The sequence below is a fragment of the Callospermophilus lateralis genome, chromosome 1, assembly GCF_048772815.1.
Source record: "Callospermophilus lateralis isolate mCalLat2 chromosome 1, mCalLat2.hap1, whole genome shotgun sequence".
Classification (NCBI taxonomy): domain Eukaryota; kingdom Metazoa; phylum Chordata; class Mammalia; order Rodentia; family Sciuridae; genus Callospermophilus; species Callospermophilus lateralis.
The window spans coordinates 176,475,553-176,491,587 of NC_135305.1; the positions used below are offsets into that span (position 1 = coordinate 176,475,553).

Here is a 16,035-nt window from a genome sequence, read left to right on the forward strand (position 1 = left end):
CCCTGTTGTTTGGAAGAGGAGGAAGTAGCTTAGGAAACTACGTGACACTGGTCAGGGAGGAACTTTGGCCAGGGAGGAACTTTGGCCAGGCTCTCTCTTTGAGAAGACTTTGGATTATAAGGGAGCATGAAGAGGGTACAGGAGGAGTGGGCTTTGGAACCTACGCCCCACAGGCCTTGGGTCCTTGGATGCATCTTAATGGATTCCATGTGGGGAAGGGAAGAGCCCCAGATCTCCAATGACTTCACTGTAAATGGTGTTGCTATGACCTCCTTTATGGAATAGCTCAGCCCCCCTGTTGTATACAAGGGGAAACAGGATCAGAAAAAGGGGAGGAGGCTGGTCTAAAGTCACACAGAAGGTTAGCACCATGTCTCTAAGTCCAGATTCTTTCTAGTACATCTCAGTGGCCCTAATGTCACCTGCTTCATCCCCTGGGGCCCACCCAAGAGCCCAGAAAGGGAACAGGACATATTCCCATGCCCTTTCCCATTCCTCACTCTCCTCTGCAGTTAGTAGCAGCCATGGCCAGTGATCAACCAACACCCTCCTAATGCTGAGGCCACTTGGGCATACTCTTTATTGGTGTTTCCAAGGTTCTGGTGCAAAGGGTCAGGGCTGTGGGGCAAGGGCAGCGGTCCCAAAGACAGCTGGGAAGAAAGACATATTCTGGCATAAAAAAAAAGTTCGTGGGAAAGGCTCCTGTGTCCAGGTGCTCGGGGTGGAGGGGGCGCGACGAGCACTTCTCAGCCAAAGACACTCTTGGCAGGTCCAGCTTTGGGCTTCTCAAAGACAGTCTCAGTGCCTGTGCGGTCACGGCTGAACACAGATGGGGCAACCGAGCCAGCTTGCTCTGTGGGAAGGAGGTAAGGGAGGTACCGTTAGGGACCAGACCTGGCTTCCTCTTAGGGAAGGCCCCTTGTATTGAGAGCAGCCCCTCCTGAGCCCAGAAGCTCTGGATTCTCAGAAAAGAACCCTTGATACCCACCCCACAACAACCATAACCCCATGTCAAACTGCAGCCCACTTGGAGGACACTCACCACACTCCCGCATGACCTGGTAGGTCTTGGACTTGATCGCCTGGTTCTTGGCCAGGTTCCCTCGGGCCCCCTTCAGGTCTTCCTCCTTCACAGGGGGACGCTTCTTCTTGATGGGGGCTTCTGGAGCGCCAGCCTTGGAGAACCCAGAGCTAATTTTTTTCTGAGGCCTCAAGGCAGAGACCCCTTTCCTGGCTTACTGAGCTCAAGCAGGTTCAAGACCCATTCCTCTTGCAAGAAGTCACAGTGATACACCCCTGCCCTGTGCATCTCCCAGCCCCCTTGGCCTGACCTGCATACCTGCTCTCCCCCACACACTTGGAGTTGCTGGTGGCAGAGGCCACCACAGCCTCATACTGGTCTGTCTGCTTATTCCTGAACAGGACACAGGAGAAAGGGACTGGCTTTGAGCCTGAGCAGCCCCAGGAAATTTGTTGAGTTCTAAGACCTGATATTGGATGGCAAGAGGTCTCTTAGGGATTATCTCTCTCCAGAAAAGCACCAGTATTTTTACTTAGTATGTCTTTGGAAGGGAATGGGTAGACAGTCCAGATGTCCACAAAGTGACAGTTCAAACTTGACACCCATCCTTGGAGCAGACAACAAGGACAACCCTCATTGGCAGGCTAAGACTATGTGTCCTTCCAGTGCTGGGGCATTCAGAGTCAATGCTTGCTTACAACCCAGGCGCCTGTGAGTCTGAGGCCTTATTCCTTTCTAAGCCCTGGGGGCAGGTGCAGGGATTCCCTCCCTCAGCCTGGGCTAGGCTCCCGGGACAACACCGCCCCTATAAAGAATACACCCCACTGGGGAAATACAGGGACACAGAGCTGAACACCTACAGGCACACACAAACACACACACGCACACACACACACACACACACACACACACACACTGCACGGCTACAGCTACAAACATACACACAACTGTACACACTGGGCTATATAGGCAGCTCCCTCATACACAAAGGGACATGTAGAGGTCTATAAAGGGATACACCCATCTCCCACCACCCCTCCTAACAAACTAGAGAATAAACAAAGCCAAGGTGAACAGGGATTCATCAGGAGCTGGGATGTCCTCCCCAGGCCTGGCCTCCCCAGGGCTATAGTGCCTCCTGTTTATCCTTGGATCTTAGCTCAAGACAGCTGCCAAAGATGAGAGTGTCCAGGTCTCCACCCTGACTCCCTTTGGTTCCAACACAGCCCATGCTGGGCCCTCCTACCTGGGACATGGTGGGTGCTGGGCAAGAGATGGTTCCCTGAAGGTGCCTCTGGCAGACAGCAGCAAGGCAAGAGCTCTGCGTGCAGCCTGGCCCTCTGGAGCTTATATAGCTTGCTGGCTCGTCCCTGTAAGTCACTCCCCTACCTCCAACAGGCTCTCCGATGATTCAAGTCCACACAGCCACTAGCTTCAGAGTTTATTCTCGGATATGATGGGGACAGCAGCGCTGGCGAAAGCAGACAGCTGGGGAGACCCTGCACCCTCAGGAACAGCTGCTCTACTTGCAGGTGGGAGGTGCTGGCACTAATGGCGACTGGCTGTGTTTATGAATGTGGGTCTAGGAATGTGTGTGACAGTTTGGCTTGTCTGTCTGCAATGGCCCATCCCAGTGTAGGGGGCTGTCCGTGAGGAGAGGGAGGGCCCTGAGCCGGGTTGGATCCTCTGAGCTTGTTTTTCTCTCTCTTCCGCTCCTTCCTGTGGATTTTAGTGGGAAGTGACTTTCTATCCCGAGCAACAGCAGGGCAGAAGTTTCTGGTGACTGGTGCTTGGAAGCATTTGCTTAGGGTGAGCTCACAGGGCCATCATGATAGACTCAGAGCAAGGGGCCACTGCTGGCCCACAGATGGGGAAACTGAGGCCAAGGGGATCCTGGGGGCTGCTCCACCAGGTTTTTGTGGATAGCATCGTCCTCTGCCCAGCTCTGGCGCATGACCTTGGAGACTGGCTCTCCTTCTAAACTAAAGGGGAAGAAGCAAGGCAGTGGGAAGGGTGCCCAGGAAAGACCAGAAGATGCTTGACATGAGGGTCCCAGGGACAGTCTCTGTCTGGGATATGTCATAGGGGTGGGGTGGGGCTGACCAGCAGGACAGCTTAGGTGCTACAAGAGTCCTGGGAAGGAGTGAAGCCCACCCCAGGTATTGAGCTGTGGAGGGGACAGGCTCAAGGACCTCCTGCAAGGTGACTTGGTTCTCCTCTGTTTCCATCACCCTCATCTTTGTAGGGGAAGATCCCCAGGGCCACACGGCAGGGCTCTGAGCCTGGGGTGGGTGTGGGGAGTGGACATGATCCCCACCAGAGCAGACACACCCCAGTTCCTTTCCTGTTTGCGATGGAGATTATTTTTATCTTGAAGGCTCTAGCAGATGGAACCCAACCAGGCACTGACATTTGGTTATTCCAAATGCCTCTCCATTGGTATCATACCTTAAGCCCCACCCCAATCCCCACTTTAGTCTCGGTCCCCAGGAGGTCAATGTGAGGATGGCCAGGCTCAGGCTGAGATGAGTGCTGACAGGAGGAATGCCAGGACTCCCAGGGGCAGTGCAGGGCACGCCAGGCCTGGCAAGGGCCCTTCCACCAACACCAGGGTGCCAGCCGGGGCTTCAGCACTGCCCCACAGCTCGCTCTGCCCAGCCCATGGCCTCTGGGACAGGATGTGGGGTGCTCCCTCCTCACACCACCTCCCAACATGGCTCATTCCTCTGGAGGTAGAGTGGCTTAGTCTCTCATTAGCAAGGAAGTAGACACGGCAAGAGTATGTTTGATTTCTTTCCTTGGCAGACTGGCTTCGCTGCTGCATGGGGCGATGTGACGTTCCTTCTCTTGCAGCTTCCTGGGGAGCCTTCTAACCCACCGGGGACATTGTTTTAAACTCCATTAAGCTATTTCAACCCCAGAAAAACACACAACCAACAACCACAAAAGTGATGGTTTCTTTTTTAAAAAACTGTTATGTCAAACTTTATTGTAAACCATTTTACAATATAAGTACATCATCTTCCCTTTCATTTTGAAACTTTGTTTCTGTGACTTGTAACACCACTGACGAAACACCCTTGCTGGGATGGTGGCTTAAGTGACCACGGTTCTGCTTACATAGGTCTGACTTCTAGTAAACTTCATAAAAAGAAAAATCAAGTTGAAAACAACCAAACCAATCAATGAACCAACTGACCTGCCCACCCACCTGCCCAGGAGCTCAAGGTGCTCGAAGCAAGTCAGACCAGAAGTCTCTCACCAGAAGCATTGCCCCTTGGGGCTGTCAATGTCTTACAAGGCAAAACAGAGCTCTGCCTCTTAGCTGGAGGGTGTGGAACTTCTAAGAGTCAGCCTTGTGCCCTATGAAGTGGCTGCTCTGTCTGGCCAGCAGAAAGCCCCCAGGGCAACCTGTCTTGACTTGCTGCAAAAAGGTCACTGAAGTGCAGTCCGCTCCCTCAGGGTCCTGGGCCAGCCTTCAGATGTGGACCCTGGTACACTGCTGAAGGGAAGTTATGACTTGCATTTGAGCCTTTTTATGTTCCCTGAAGAAAGAGGCATGAGAGGTGACATTAACCTAAGACTCCCTGTTACCAGGGAGGGCACAAGTGAAAGTTGTGGCAGGAGGCCACCACAGTGCTCAAGGGCTGAGGGGCCACAGACCCTCACCTTGCACATCTTCAGGCTGTGTGGACTGAGAAGCCACTGCCACCCAGGATCTCATCACCATCTCCCTTGCCATTGTCAATGTCCTAATGACAGCCAAAAGGAAATAATAGCAACAACCACCTTTTCCAATCAGATCACAGTTCTGCCATATTGGTTTATTTTCAATAGTTACAAGAAACCTGTTCCTGACCTTGACTTCAAGCTTCCATCGTGGGTGGCTTGGCCAAGGTTCAGATTTGGACAAATCAGATTGACCATATACAATATTCCGTCAGTATCCCATCATTTCTCAAGCACGGTGATGCCTGCCATTAGCCAGTGAAGGGCTGCACCTCGTAAGGCACCTCGGAGCAGGTGGTGAGGAAACTCATCCCAGGGAGGGAGGACAGCTCTGGAGGAAGTCCTGACCACAGCACTCTGAGTTGCTTTCATGAGAGTGTGCCATGTAAGAGCCCCAGTGACTAGAGAGCTGGAGGCTCTCCCAGGGCACAGGAGGATGGGAAGGCCTAACACGTGATGATGCCACACTGTCCAAGCCCGCACACCAAGAGGCCCCTGGGATCAGACAGACTCCCTGTTCGACCTCCACCCTTGTCAGCCAGTTACACAGCTGCAGCTCGGAGACTCAAACCCTTATTAACAACAATCAGGACACAGGACACCACCAGCACTCACTTGCTACTTCTGTCCCTCAAGCTCACTGTTCAGTGGATGCGGGGACAAGCGTGGACATGAGGTCCTCTGAGGTGTACACAACCCCAAGTTTCCTTCTTTTACAGACAGTGGTCCCCTACCCCTGAACCTGGTTTGGAAACACTGGGAACTCAAGACTGAACATGAAGCTTCAACTCTGAGTGACAGTCTCCCCAGAAATGCCAGTCTTGGGTCTTGCCAGTCACAGTAGTCTGGGGATGGGCAACCCAAGAGAGCCCCACTGGAGACATGGAGATGTGGTAGGGAAAGACCACAGTTGTGGAATGGGAGGAACCAAAGAGAGTGAATGAGTGCAGGAACATTTTGGGACCTGGGCAGGTTCCATCTCGCTCACTGCCAGCCTATCCCCTCCTCTGGCAGCGATTCCCACACTGGTGGAGTCACCTCCTACTGCACAGCTACAGTCCCTGCTCCTCACAGTCATCTGCATTCCTGGAGGAAGAGGGGCTGAGAGGGCCTCCCTAAGCTATTCCACCATGTCCAAGACAGGCAGGACCACAAGCAGCAGCAGGCGACTGTTCCAGGTGCCTGGTTCAACAGTCTGGCTCACATACCACAAACACATTCAGACCCATTATGCTGAAGTAGAACATGTTTTTACGCAGGTTTAAAAAGATGGTTCTGAGTGGAATGGCCTCTGCGCTTGTCTCACTTGTAGCCCGCATTATAGCAGTGTGGTTTTCTGTTCCTAAGGGTCTGTGGCTGCCTCTTGGCATGACAAACCACTGGGCAACTCCACCCTGCTGCTTCCACAGCAGGAAAGTGCTGGGCTCAGCCAGCTCCACCTCTATTCAGCAAACTCTCCAAGCCACAGGGGCCTGTGGCCAGGCTGAGGAGCAGGTGCTACCATGTGAGGAGGGGCTGCAGCCTCTGGATTTAGATAGCAGGTTCTCTCACCTCTACCTGCCCACCCCAGCCACCATGCTCTGCAGAGTGGGGAAGCGGGGACTGAAAACAGGCTCGTCTGGCCATGTGGATGTTCTCCAGACTTCCATGTAAAATGAGCAGATAACAGCAGGTGACAGGCACCAGAAGAGGATTGACTCTGCAGGCTGCTGTAGTAGAGGCTAAGAGGCTGGGACTATTTTACACTTGAGATCTGGAAGCTCTGGGGAGAGGCAGGGAACAAACACAAGCAGCCCATGCTCTTGATTCCTCTGGACACAAAAACCTAACTCTTAGGCTCCTTTACCAGTTAAACCAAGACCTCTAACCTGCCAGCAGAAGTGACTGGGGTCCTGGCAGATCCCCTCCTGTTCCACACACTCTGGGGCACGCAGATCCACCTTCAGACCAGCTGCCTCATGCACAGACCTGACCTTCCACAACCACGGGTTCTGATTCCAGGCAAAGTCCATCCACCTTGCCCCCTGGGGTCACTTGCCTCATCTTATCATAGGACATTACCTAACAATATCCCAAGTAGAAAAACTCTTGACTTCTTCCTCCCACAGCTCATACCCCATGAAAGGCAAACAAATCCATTTCTTTGGGGATTAAAAAGAGTTTTTAAATACAATAGTATGAAAATATAACTTAAAAATATAAAAGTCAAACAGCATACGGAAGACTTAAAAATCTAGGTTTTGCCCATTAGTCCCATAGGTACTTTGTAGGAAATAAACACATACTCAAAAAACAGTTAACACTGTCATAGCTCATAAAACCGGCTTTAGAAATCAAGAGTTACAAAAGCCATTTTGAGTAAGAAAGCATTCCGGTTCCAACTTGGTCAGTGAGTGACTTTAGCCCCAAGCACGTCGTCATGTGTCCTCGCTGCCTGCAGCCTTGGGGAGAGACCCACCCGCGGTCTGTGCGGGCCTGTGTGGGCCTGTGTTTTCCTGTACCGCACCACCTGGTCAGACACAGGACAGGGGCTTCCGGGTCCCTCACAACACTGTGCAGGACAACAACAAACAAACAAAGCTCTTTGCTTGCATATTTGGTCAGTGTTTGTAGTGCAACTGAGCGGGGACCTCCAGCTGCCCACGGCCCCCTTGGGTGCTGGTTCCTGTTCCCTCTTTTTAAGTCACAGTAGTCTGGGGGTGGGCAGAGAGTGGGCAGAGACAGCGAGAGGAGTGGAGGTAGAAGAGGAGGGGCAGAGAGAGGAGGGAAGGGATGACGCTGCGGGGTGACCACCTGCTGACCCAGCAGCTGGCTGGCCCCAAACTTGTCACCCCCAGCATGGAATGTGTCATACAGGCAGCCCAAAGCGGTGCTTCTTTTTCTTCACAGGCTTGAGTGGGGTCAGTCTGCGGAGGTCCTCCTCCACGTCGGACTCCTCCATCTCATCATCGGCCGAGATCAGGATCTGGGCAGCGGAGAGGCACGGCTGAGACGTGGCAGCAGCCCTTCTGCGTTTGCCCTCCCTGGACCCCAGGCCCCGCCAGAAGGCCTCAAGTCTTGTGCTTCTGTGGAAGATGGTGACAGGGAGGCCCCCTTACACAATAAGACATGCTGGCCCACCGAAACCAGCACTGAGTCCACAGACCCCCCCACCGCCCCCCCGGCCTCCATGCCAGTGTTCCTCATTTCCCCATCTAACTCCAGCTGCACCCAAACCAACCACACCTCAGCAGAGACCTGAAGCCCAGGGTCATGCTGGCAATAAGAAGCTCAGCCTTGACACACGGAGTCCTAGGGCCTTGACGTTGCCTTAAATACAGGAGAAGCAAACTGAAAAGCTACAGGGGAACATGACTTCCTACTCCAGGGACAGGGTAGTCTCACCAATTCTCCCCTGGACTGAACCCTTGAGGGCTCTCTGCTTCCAATCTCGGTCCCCTGATTAAACCCTCACTGGCTCCCTACTGCTTATACAAGCATGTCCCAGGTCCTCAGCCTGCAGCACAAAGCACCTGCTCATCTAGCTCACACCTCGCCTGTACCTCACACTGCTTGACATTCCATTGTACACTCTGGAATAAATGCTGCTCTGGCCACAGTGAATTTCACATTATTATCCAGATGCCAAATGACTTGACTGAATGCCCGCCAGCTATTGCATCTGTGCTTCTGAGGAAGACAGTGACAGGGAGGCCCCCTTACACAATAAGACATGCTGGCCCACCATGCTGGCCCCTACCTCAGACTCTGACTCCTCGTGGGACGCCGCCCTTCGGTAGCAGACCTTGCTCCCATTCCTTGAGTTCTGATGCCCATAATGCTGTTTGTCATTCAAATGTTTACCAATCTCTTACAATGTGACAAGCTCTGTGCCAGATTCTAGGAATATGTACCCAGAGAAGGCACGGGCTTACTTTCTGTCCTATTTCCTATCCATCTTCCAGAATTCCCTGCCTACTGCCCCAGGGTCCTCACAGGGTTTTGTTTGTCTGGGCTTCAGAAGGCTTTGCAAATGCCAGGATGAGCCATTTGTGTGTTACTCTGTCTGGATCATTTCTGTGGCTCTCCTGGTGGCACAGTGCTTAGCACGCCATGCAAGTTTCCCAGGGCATCTCCTGAGATAGCTTCACCTCAGATGTGTGGCGCACAGGCCCTGAGTGGCTGCCAGACATAAGTTTATTGCCTCTCTGCTGCTGTTCATGACCACTGCTCTTCCCTGAAGCTTTGAACTTTGGAAACTAGGAAACAAGGGCAGATGGGGTTGCCTGAGAGGTCTGGCTACTCCTATATTTTAGAAGTTTCCAGCTGGCTTAGCCAACGCTTTCCTTGCTTGTCAGTGGTGGGCAGGGATTTAATACCTTACTGCCTGAAGGTCAACCATGAGGCCCAGGAGGGTCCTTGCCAGCTTCCCTGAAACTAGGCAGTTCCTCCCTTGCCTTTCTCCACTGACAGGGAGACTATTGGTGGTAAGCCACCCCCACCACATACTCTACCCTCCTCCCTAGGAAGGCATGTGGGACAGCAGTCCTGGGGCCTGGCTAGATGGGAATGGTGTGTGACCTGGGTTGCTCTTCACTCAGCTTCTTCTCCCTCCCTCTGGCTGGTGCTGTGACTCAGTACCCAAGAGAAGACCAAATGCAAACATTAGACCAGAGACCTGTAGGCCAGTGGCATAATGACCAGGTACTCAGAGAGGGTCAGGGAGGCCCCTACCTCAGACTCCGACTCCTCGTGAGACGCTGCCCTTCGGTAGCGGACCTTACTCCCATTCCTTGAGTCCTGGTTGGCTCCCCTCTCTTCCAGTTTAGCTTTCGTCTTTCCTTTTCTCATGAGGAAATTGTCCACTACCCAAAACATCAATGCCTGTGGGAAGAGAAATGCAGGTTACTTTGGGAGAAGCCACTTTCAAGGAAAGCAGAGCAGTCGCAGTCCCCATTTCCACCCTTTCTCAGCCCATTCCAGGTTACAAAATCCAAAGACAGGGAAAGAGAATTCAGCCCCCCTGCAATCTTCTAGAAGCTTTGAGAGAGATTCCCAGAACTTATTTCCTTTGCTGCAGTTTTCTCATCAGAGAACAGGGAAGAAAATCCCTGCCTGCTCACCAAGGGGTTTCTCTTGGGACTGGCAGCCTGTCTTGGGCCCAGAACCAAGGTCTCTGGATACCTGCTCTGGGCCTGTAGAGGCCCTGTGTGGTGACAGCATATTCTGTGTATCTGGTGTCCAGGTCCTTTTATCGTTCCTCTCACTATTTCCTGGCTTTTAACCACTGTGCATGTGAGTTTCTGAGGACTGTCCTCAGGAATAAACAATTGAGGCACATTTGAAGTGATATATACATATATTTTTTAGTGGTGCTGGGGATCAAACCTAAGGCATCACATGTATTGGGCAAGTGTTCTACCACTGAGCCACATCCTGAGCACCCCTCACCCTTGAGACAGGCTCTCACTAGGTTGCTAAGATTACAATTATGTGCCACTGAGTCCAGCTTGAATGATCTTGACCTAGAAGCTGGTGTCACACATGGGGTGGGATGCCTCCATGGTAGATCCCTAGCAGAGAGGGCAAGGACAACTTTCCTAGGACCCTTCATCTTGGACAGGGGCCCTAGAGCAGAGACCTGCCTTTTGAAGAAGCAATCCTGCCATTTCCAGGTCTTGGGGAGGGGAGTGGGGATGTGATAACTGGTCACACAGAAAGAAAGATCTGAGGGCTCTGAGTTTTCTGTCAGACTCAGGACTCTGAACAGGAATCCTGGAAGGCAGGGCACAAAGCAGTGTAAAACATGCAACATGGCACTGACATTGACAAAGAAGGGGACGATCAGCATGACGATGGCCAGTTTCAGGTCTGGGTTTTCAATGGGATTCAGTAGGGCCACCTGTAAAGAGAAACAGATGCAGTGAGGTGGTAGACCACAGGGACAGGGTCCAGGAACCCCTGTTAGGGGGCTTAGCTTAGGCATTCCCCCAGAGTGATAAGATAGCCCTCACTCCCTTGGCTGTGGTACCCCAGATCTGACTATAAATAAGGGACCCTGTATTGAGCATTAGTGCTTTCACAGCTGCCCCCTTGTTGTGAACTTGCAAAGTGCAGTGTGCTTACAACCACTGAGCCAGAGCCAAGCAGTGCCCAAACAGAGTAGAGAGGGCCCCAAGCCTCCACCAGGGAATGCAGGCTCTTGAGAGCTGGAGGGAGGAAACTGAAATTCAGCAGATGCTCATTAGAGACATGAGCAACCAGGTGTCAAACCTCCTTCTAGCAGAAATCTTGTACTCTAACCATCTCCCTCAAGACAATGGCTTTGAAATGCCCTGGCCTATTTCCTAAAAATAAGACCCAGCTATAGCCAAGAGCTGAGCCACTTGTTCTGGAAGACTCAGGTGGTTTTGCATAGGGATGAGCTTATCTGTACAGCACTGGGGGCAGCACTGGGTTCAGCTTATCTATGCAGCACCAAAGGCCAAACCAGGGGAACCTGTGGTCTCACCAGGGTATTGGCAGGATGGGAGACACAGGTCATGAAAGCTGTCTGTGGTGCCAAATGGCTAGCCAAGACAGATGTGTGAAGATGACATTTGGAAACGCAGAGACACTTAGAGTTGCAGGGTCTGAAGAATATATCCCCAGGCTTAATCTAGAGTAGACCCTATATCCATGGAGAGGACAGATGCCACATAAAAGAATGACAACTTAATAATCTTATGAAGAGTTGCCATATCAGATCAAATCTGGGGTCTGCTCATGGAGTTAAAACAAAAATTTAGCTTTCTAACAGGGCTGCAGCATGTGGGTAGTGGGATGAAGTACTGAGCAAGGACTGCTGGAGTGGGGATGGGAGGCAAACCTTTTTCCACTGAAGTATGAGAAGGACGATGAAGACGACGGACTTTTCAAAGATCATGATCACGATGTAAAGGGCACACTGCCCAAACCACGCCCCACACTGCAGAGGGTCTCCTGCAGGGACAGGTGGGTGCTCAGTCACACAGGCCCAGTATTCGAGTGAGATAACCCCCTAGCCAATTCCCCTACAGCTCCTCCTGAGCCCTCACATTCCCAGCCACACCCTAAAGAAGTTTATAGTGAGCCCTCTACCAAGGTCCTAAAAGATCACCTTATTCCTAACAGACAAATGCAATATTTTAAATAAAATCTGAGAATTCCTAATTTGGACATACTAAATTGGTATTCCTTTCAAGAGATTCTAAGATAGAACTGAAAGGCCCTAAAGTTAGTGAGTGCTCATGGCTGGAGCTCAGATAGGCTGGCTCTCTGTCTGCTGGCAGCAGAAGCTGTGTGAAGCAAGACTGCTATTACTATCCATTGTTGATTTTTGCAGTGGCCAGTTCTATCCTTCCTTTTCCTCTGCCCACGAGCAGACTGACGTCATAAAGGCAGCAATTGACCTCTTTGTTTGTTCACTACTTTTTACCTCCTATGCCTTATCCCACCCACTTCCTGGCCATCTCCACTGCCTCAGCAGAAATCTGACCTGGGAGGAATTCAGATTCCACTGTCTCAAATGGGTGACTTCCAAACACTCTGGCAAAGGACAAGAGAAGAGAGAAGCCTTCAAGGCCAAGGAGATGAGCTCAGGTCTGAGAGACTGTGATGAGGGCTGATCTTTGATCCCATTCGTCACCATGACTGAGAAACTAAAGGGCCCAACAGTTCACAATGAGGGACACTGAGGCCCTGAAATGCCCCTAGAATGCTTCAAAAGGGACTTGATGAAGGGTGGAGGACCTGACAGTCCTTCTAGGAAATGATCTTCTGATATGCATATCCCAGGGAAGGGCCCCTGGGAGTCTCCCCAAAGTTGGAGACCTGGGGACAGTGGGGTGTGAGGAAGGCCACCAGGTTGCCCTGGAAGTTCTGTCCAAATATCACTGGCCAGAACAGGAGGAAAGAGAGTAACATTTCAGGAGAGGCAAAATCTAGACTTTGAGAAGAGAAATTGGCCCAAAGAGAAATTTCCAGCTTCTCATTTGAATCTACTGTTTCCCTGGCAATCCTTGTCCAGGCATCAATGCCCCAGGCCCCCAGTCTTGCCCAGGCATGCCAACTGTACTCAGGGGAAGCGCAAGAGAATGCTTTTATATAGCTGTAATGGACAGAATACCAGTCTGTTCCCTTTTCTGGAAAACAACAGAGAAGGGTGGCAGAAAGCCTGTAGAAACTCATCAGCCACCTCTTTGGAGTCCTTCCTGCCTGTTTTCACCTTTTCTGCAGGACATTAGAGCCTTTTCCCCAGGCTGAAAATGGAGTTTTGCAATGTTTCCAGTAAACCACCTGACCTTATTGAGAAAAGTTCTTTAAAAGAGCAGATGAAAATATTAGCTTCAATAAGAAAGACTAGGGATATGGAGACAGCATGTACCATTGGGAAATGTCTCTGAATTGAGACTGGTATGTCTGAAAGTCAGCGGAGCAAGCGGCACCATTTACATACTGTCAAAAGGATACCCACTTGCTTTGAGTGTGCTCACTCTATTTGCTATTAAGCTGTGAATGACTGACAAAAGCTGTGAATGCTTTTTTTCCCCATCTGCTTCCTTTCTGAGTTTATGCTGCACACCTGAGCTGCTGCTGCCTTTTGTTTCAATCTCACTGTTAAAATAACAAAGTTCCAAACCACAGTGAAAAGAGAAAAAAGTGCCCATAATCCTGCGTTGACATACTGCCTCCTATGTGCTGGATCACATGAAACCATAGCCCGGATGAGTGCACACACATCTGTTTGTTTGCTCATTTCTGTTTCCCTTGAGTCTCTGAAACGCTCCTCAGAGTCCTGTCTTTAAAGGACAACATGATAGGTGTGGCCAATGTGTACTGCACTGTAGAACCTCATGTATACAGGTTTTGGTTTCAATGAATTATTTCCTCAGAATAAGTTACAGGAATAGGGAGCAAAAGGAGGCTTCTGGAAAGAATGGGGTGGGCAGCAAAGCCCACATGCACTGTGGACCTCATTTTCAGGGAGAGAGCAGTCTGGTCATCAGATTGCAAACAACATGTACCACCCAAATCTGATTGGTCCCAGACACGTAAGTGTGGCTTACTCCTCAAGTCTAGTGATCTTCTCTTCTAGGAACCAAGAAAGCTACCTAGAAAACAAGCTCCTTTTCTTTAATACCTGAGAAGAGAGCTGTGGTGTCCTCATGGAGCTACTACCTCAAATGGATGGGCAGGCTCACATGCATAATAGGCAGAATAATGGTCCACATAGATGATTACATCCTAATCCCTGGAACCTGTGAATATGTCATGTTACCTAGCAAGGGTTGGGGATGATGGATGTCAATGGAATTAAGGCTCCTTATCAGCTGTATTTCAGATAGGAAGAAGGCAGGAGGTGTAACTCAGTGGTAGAGCACTTGCCTTGCATGTGTAAGAATCTGGGTTGAATCTGTAGTACCACAAAAACAAAGATTTAAAAAATAGGTTTTTTTAATATTTATTTTTCAGTTGGACACAATGTCTTTATTTTATTCATTCATTTTTATGTGGTGCTGAGGATCAAACCCAGGGCCTCGCACGTGAGAGGCGAGTGCTCTACTGCTGAGCCACAACCCCAGCCCTAAAAAATAGTTTTTAATTATAGGGAGAGTATTCATAGTGTTCAGGTATACAACAAAGTGCCCAATGTAATCAAAGGGGACTTTCAAATAGAAGATGGCAGTAGAAGGTCAGAGCAAAGTCAGAGTAGTGTGATGTAAGACAAACCTGATGTTGAAAACAGGAGGAAAGGCACAAGCCATGGAATGCAGACAGCCTCTGGAGGCCACAAAGGGCAGCAGAGCAATCTCCCCTACCACTTCCAGAAGTATCTGGCCCTACTGACACACTGATTTTAGTTCAAGACAATCATATTGGATTTCTGAAGGAAAGAACTATAAAGTAATCAATTTGTGTTGTTTGAAGTCACTAAAGTCTATGTTAATTTGTTATAACAGCAATAGAAAACAACAAAATCTGACAACTAGAAAACAATGGGTAACAACAATCTGGGAAGGGAGGCCCTCAGTGGTCCTAATAAAGGGCAGCTTTCTCTGGAGATACCTGGAGTTATCTGGAGAAATTCCGATTCTCAAGGGCACTGGCTAAGGCCAGGCAAGGCGCCCAGGGAGGTCAACCAGCATGAGAAGGAGGTGTAGACACAGCTATTGCCCTCCTCCTTTTACACTGACTCTTCCTTCTGTCAGGGAATGAGGGCCTCCTAATGCCTGCCTGCTGTATCAGACCTGACTTGTACTCCAGGTCATACAGCTGATTGAGGGGATCCACCTTAGCTCTGGTCAGCTAGTTGAGTTGAGAGCCTTTTGGAAGGGATCTCAACAGCAAGGAAGTAGTTATGAGTACTGATCGTGGAGGTGGCTGGAGGGTTTGTGTATCTTGCTGAGGGCAAAAGGCCCCCAACATATACTAGCCAGGGATGCTTTGTGCGCCACCTGACTCCTCTAGGCACCTTATCTATAAACAGGGATAATAATGCCACAGTAGTCCACATGTACTGTGGTCCATTTCTGGCCTGCAAGTTGAGGAATCCATGACTTGGGGAGTCTCAGAAACCTTTCCTGGAGCCCAGGAGGCACACGCTGTATGCTGGACACTATCTTAGGTCAGTGACTCATTAGGCATCAAGTGTTGGGGCTAAGAAAAGCCCTCCCCTGAGCTCATCTCCCCTCCATGGGGATAAACAATTACTTAAGATTTCTAGAAATACCTGAGGCATTCACAGCCAGCTCCATGAATAAGCTGCCCTTTTAAACCGTCAATCCCTTAGAGATTTCTAGCCATCTAGAAGTTAGTGGCCCCTGGGCCCAGAGCCATGAGTTTTTTGGGATCTGCGGGAGACTGCAGATCCAGTATTCCATCCACACTCCCTTTGTCCCTCCATTTCTTATGCCCTCTCATGGCAAAGGTTCCAATGCTGCTGCTCCAACTGAGGAAAGGAGCTCTTGCCTACAGATAGAAAGGTCAGCTGGGACAGTGGAAAAGAGCTGATGTTACCCCTTAGTCCTGTCCTGACACTCCCTTTCATGGGGCTACATGAAGGCAGCTTGCTACTCAGGCTGTATCCATCAGAGTCTGACGTAAGTTACCTGTTTTAAGCCCTGTCTCTGGGTAAAGATGGACTTGTGACTCTGGTGACTGGTACATGCAATGCTAGGTGGGGCTCAAGTAGTTGAGGGAAAGCAAGGCAATTTGGCCTCAGGGGAATGGACCTTCTAGACCTGGCTATGTGAGTGCCATTCACATAGGGCCTCCCATCACATGTG

The 16,035-nt window shown here is 50.6% G+C and overlaps 2 protein-coding genes and 1 long non-coding RNA gene across 7 annotated transcripts in view; 1 reads left to right on the forward strand and 2 right to left on the reverse strand.

Moving 5' to 3' along the window:
- Window positions 1-554: 554 nt before the first annotated feature.
- On the reverse strand, window positions 555-2,594 carry Mustn1 (musculoskeletal, embryonic nuclear protein 1). The gene is made up of 3 exons (XM_076836408.1): window positions 2,268-2,594; window positions 1,043-1,175; window positions 555-853 (listed from the first exon to the last, which is right to left on the reverse strand). The coding sequence occupies exons 1-3, from the start codon at window positions 2,274-2,276 to the stop codon at window positions 747-749; spliced, it is 249 nt and encodes an 82-aa protein (XP_076692523.1). The 5' UTR covers window positions 2,277-2,594; the 3' UTR covers window positions 555-746.
- Window positions 2,261-8,348, forward strand: LOC143382428 (uncharacterized). The gene is made up of 2 exons (XR_013089005.1): window positions 2,261-2,553; window positions 7,640-8,348. It is a non-coding gene; the product is annotated as an uncharacterized LOC143382428 (long non-coding RNA).
- Stimate (STIM activating enhancer) overlaps window positions 3,971-16,035 on the reverse strand; it is a 52,573-nt gene continuing 40,508 nt past the window's right edge. For 2 of the 5 annotated variants that reach the window (XM_076836021.1, XM_076836339.1), the window contains exons 5-9: window positions 11,598-11,710; window positions 10,554-10,631; window positions 9,464-9,613; window positions 7,605-7,715; window positions 3,971-4,773 (exon numbers count right to left, since the gene is read on the reverse strand). In XM_076836021.1, coding sequence (XP_076692136.1) covers window positions 4,702-4,773; window positions 7,605-7,715; window positions 9,464-9,613; window positions 10,554-10,631; window positions 11,598-11,710 — 524 coding nt within the window. In that variant the 3' untranslated portion in view covers window positions 3,971-4,701. Of the gene's footprint in view, window positions 7,816-9,463; window positions 9,614-10,553; window positions 10,632-11,597; window positions 11,711-16,035 lie in introns of all 5 variants that reach the window. The other 3 variants (XM_076836099.1, XM_076836185.1, XM_076836268.1) reach the window with 3 other exon arrangements.

Excerpts from the sequence above, each read along its gene's own strand:
- Mustn1 (XM_076836408.1), bottom strand. Across the intron at positions 854-1,042 it reads CCAGGTCATGCGGGAGTGTG|AGCAAGCTGGCTCGGTTGCC; the intron begins GTGAGTGTCCTC and ends TCCTTCCCACAG.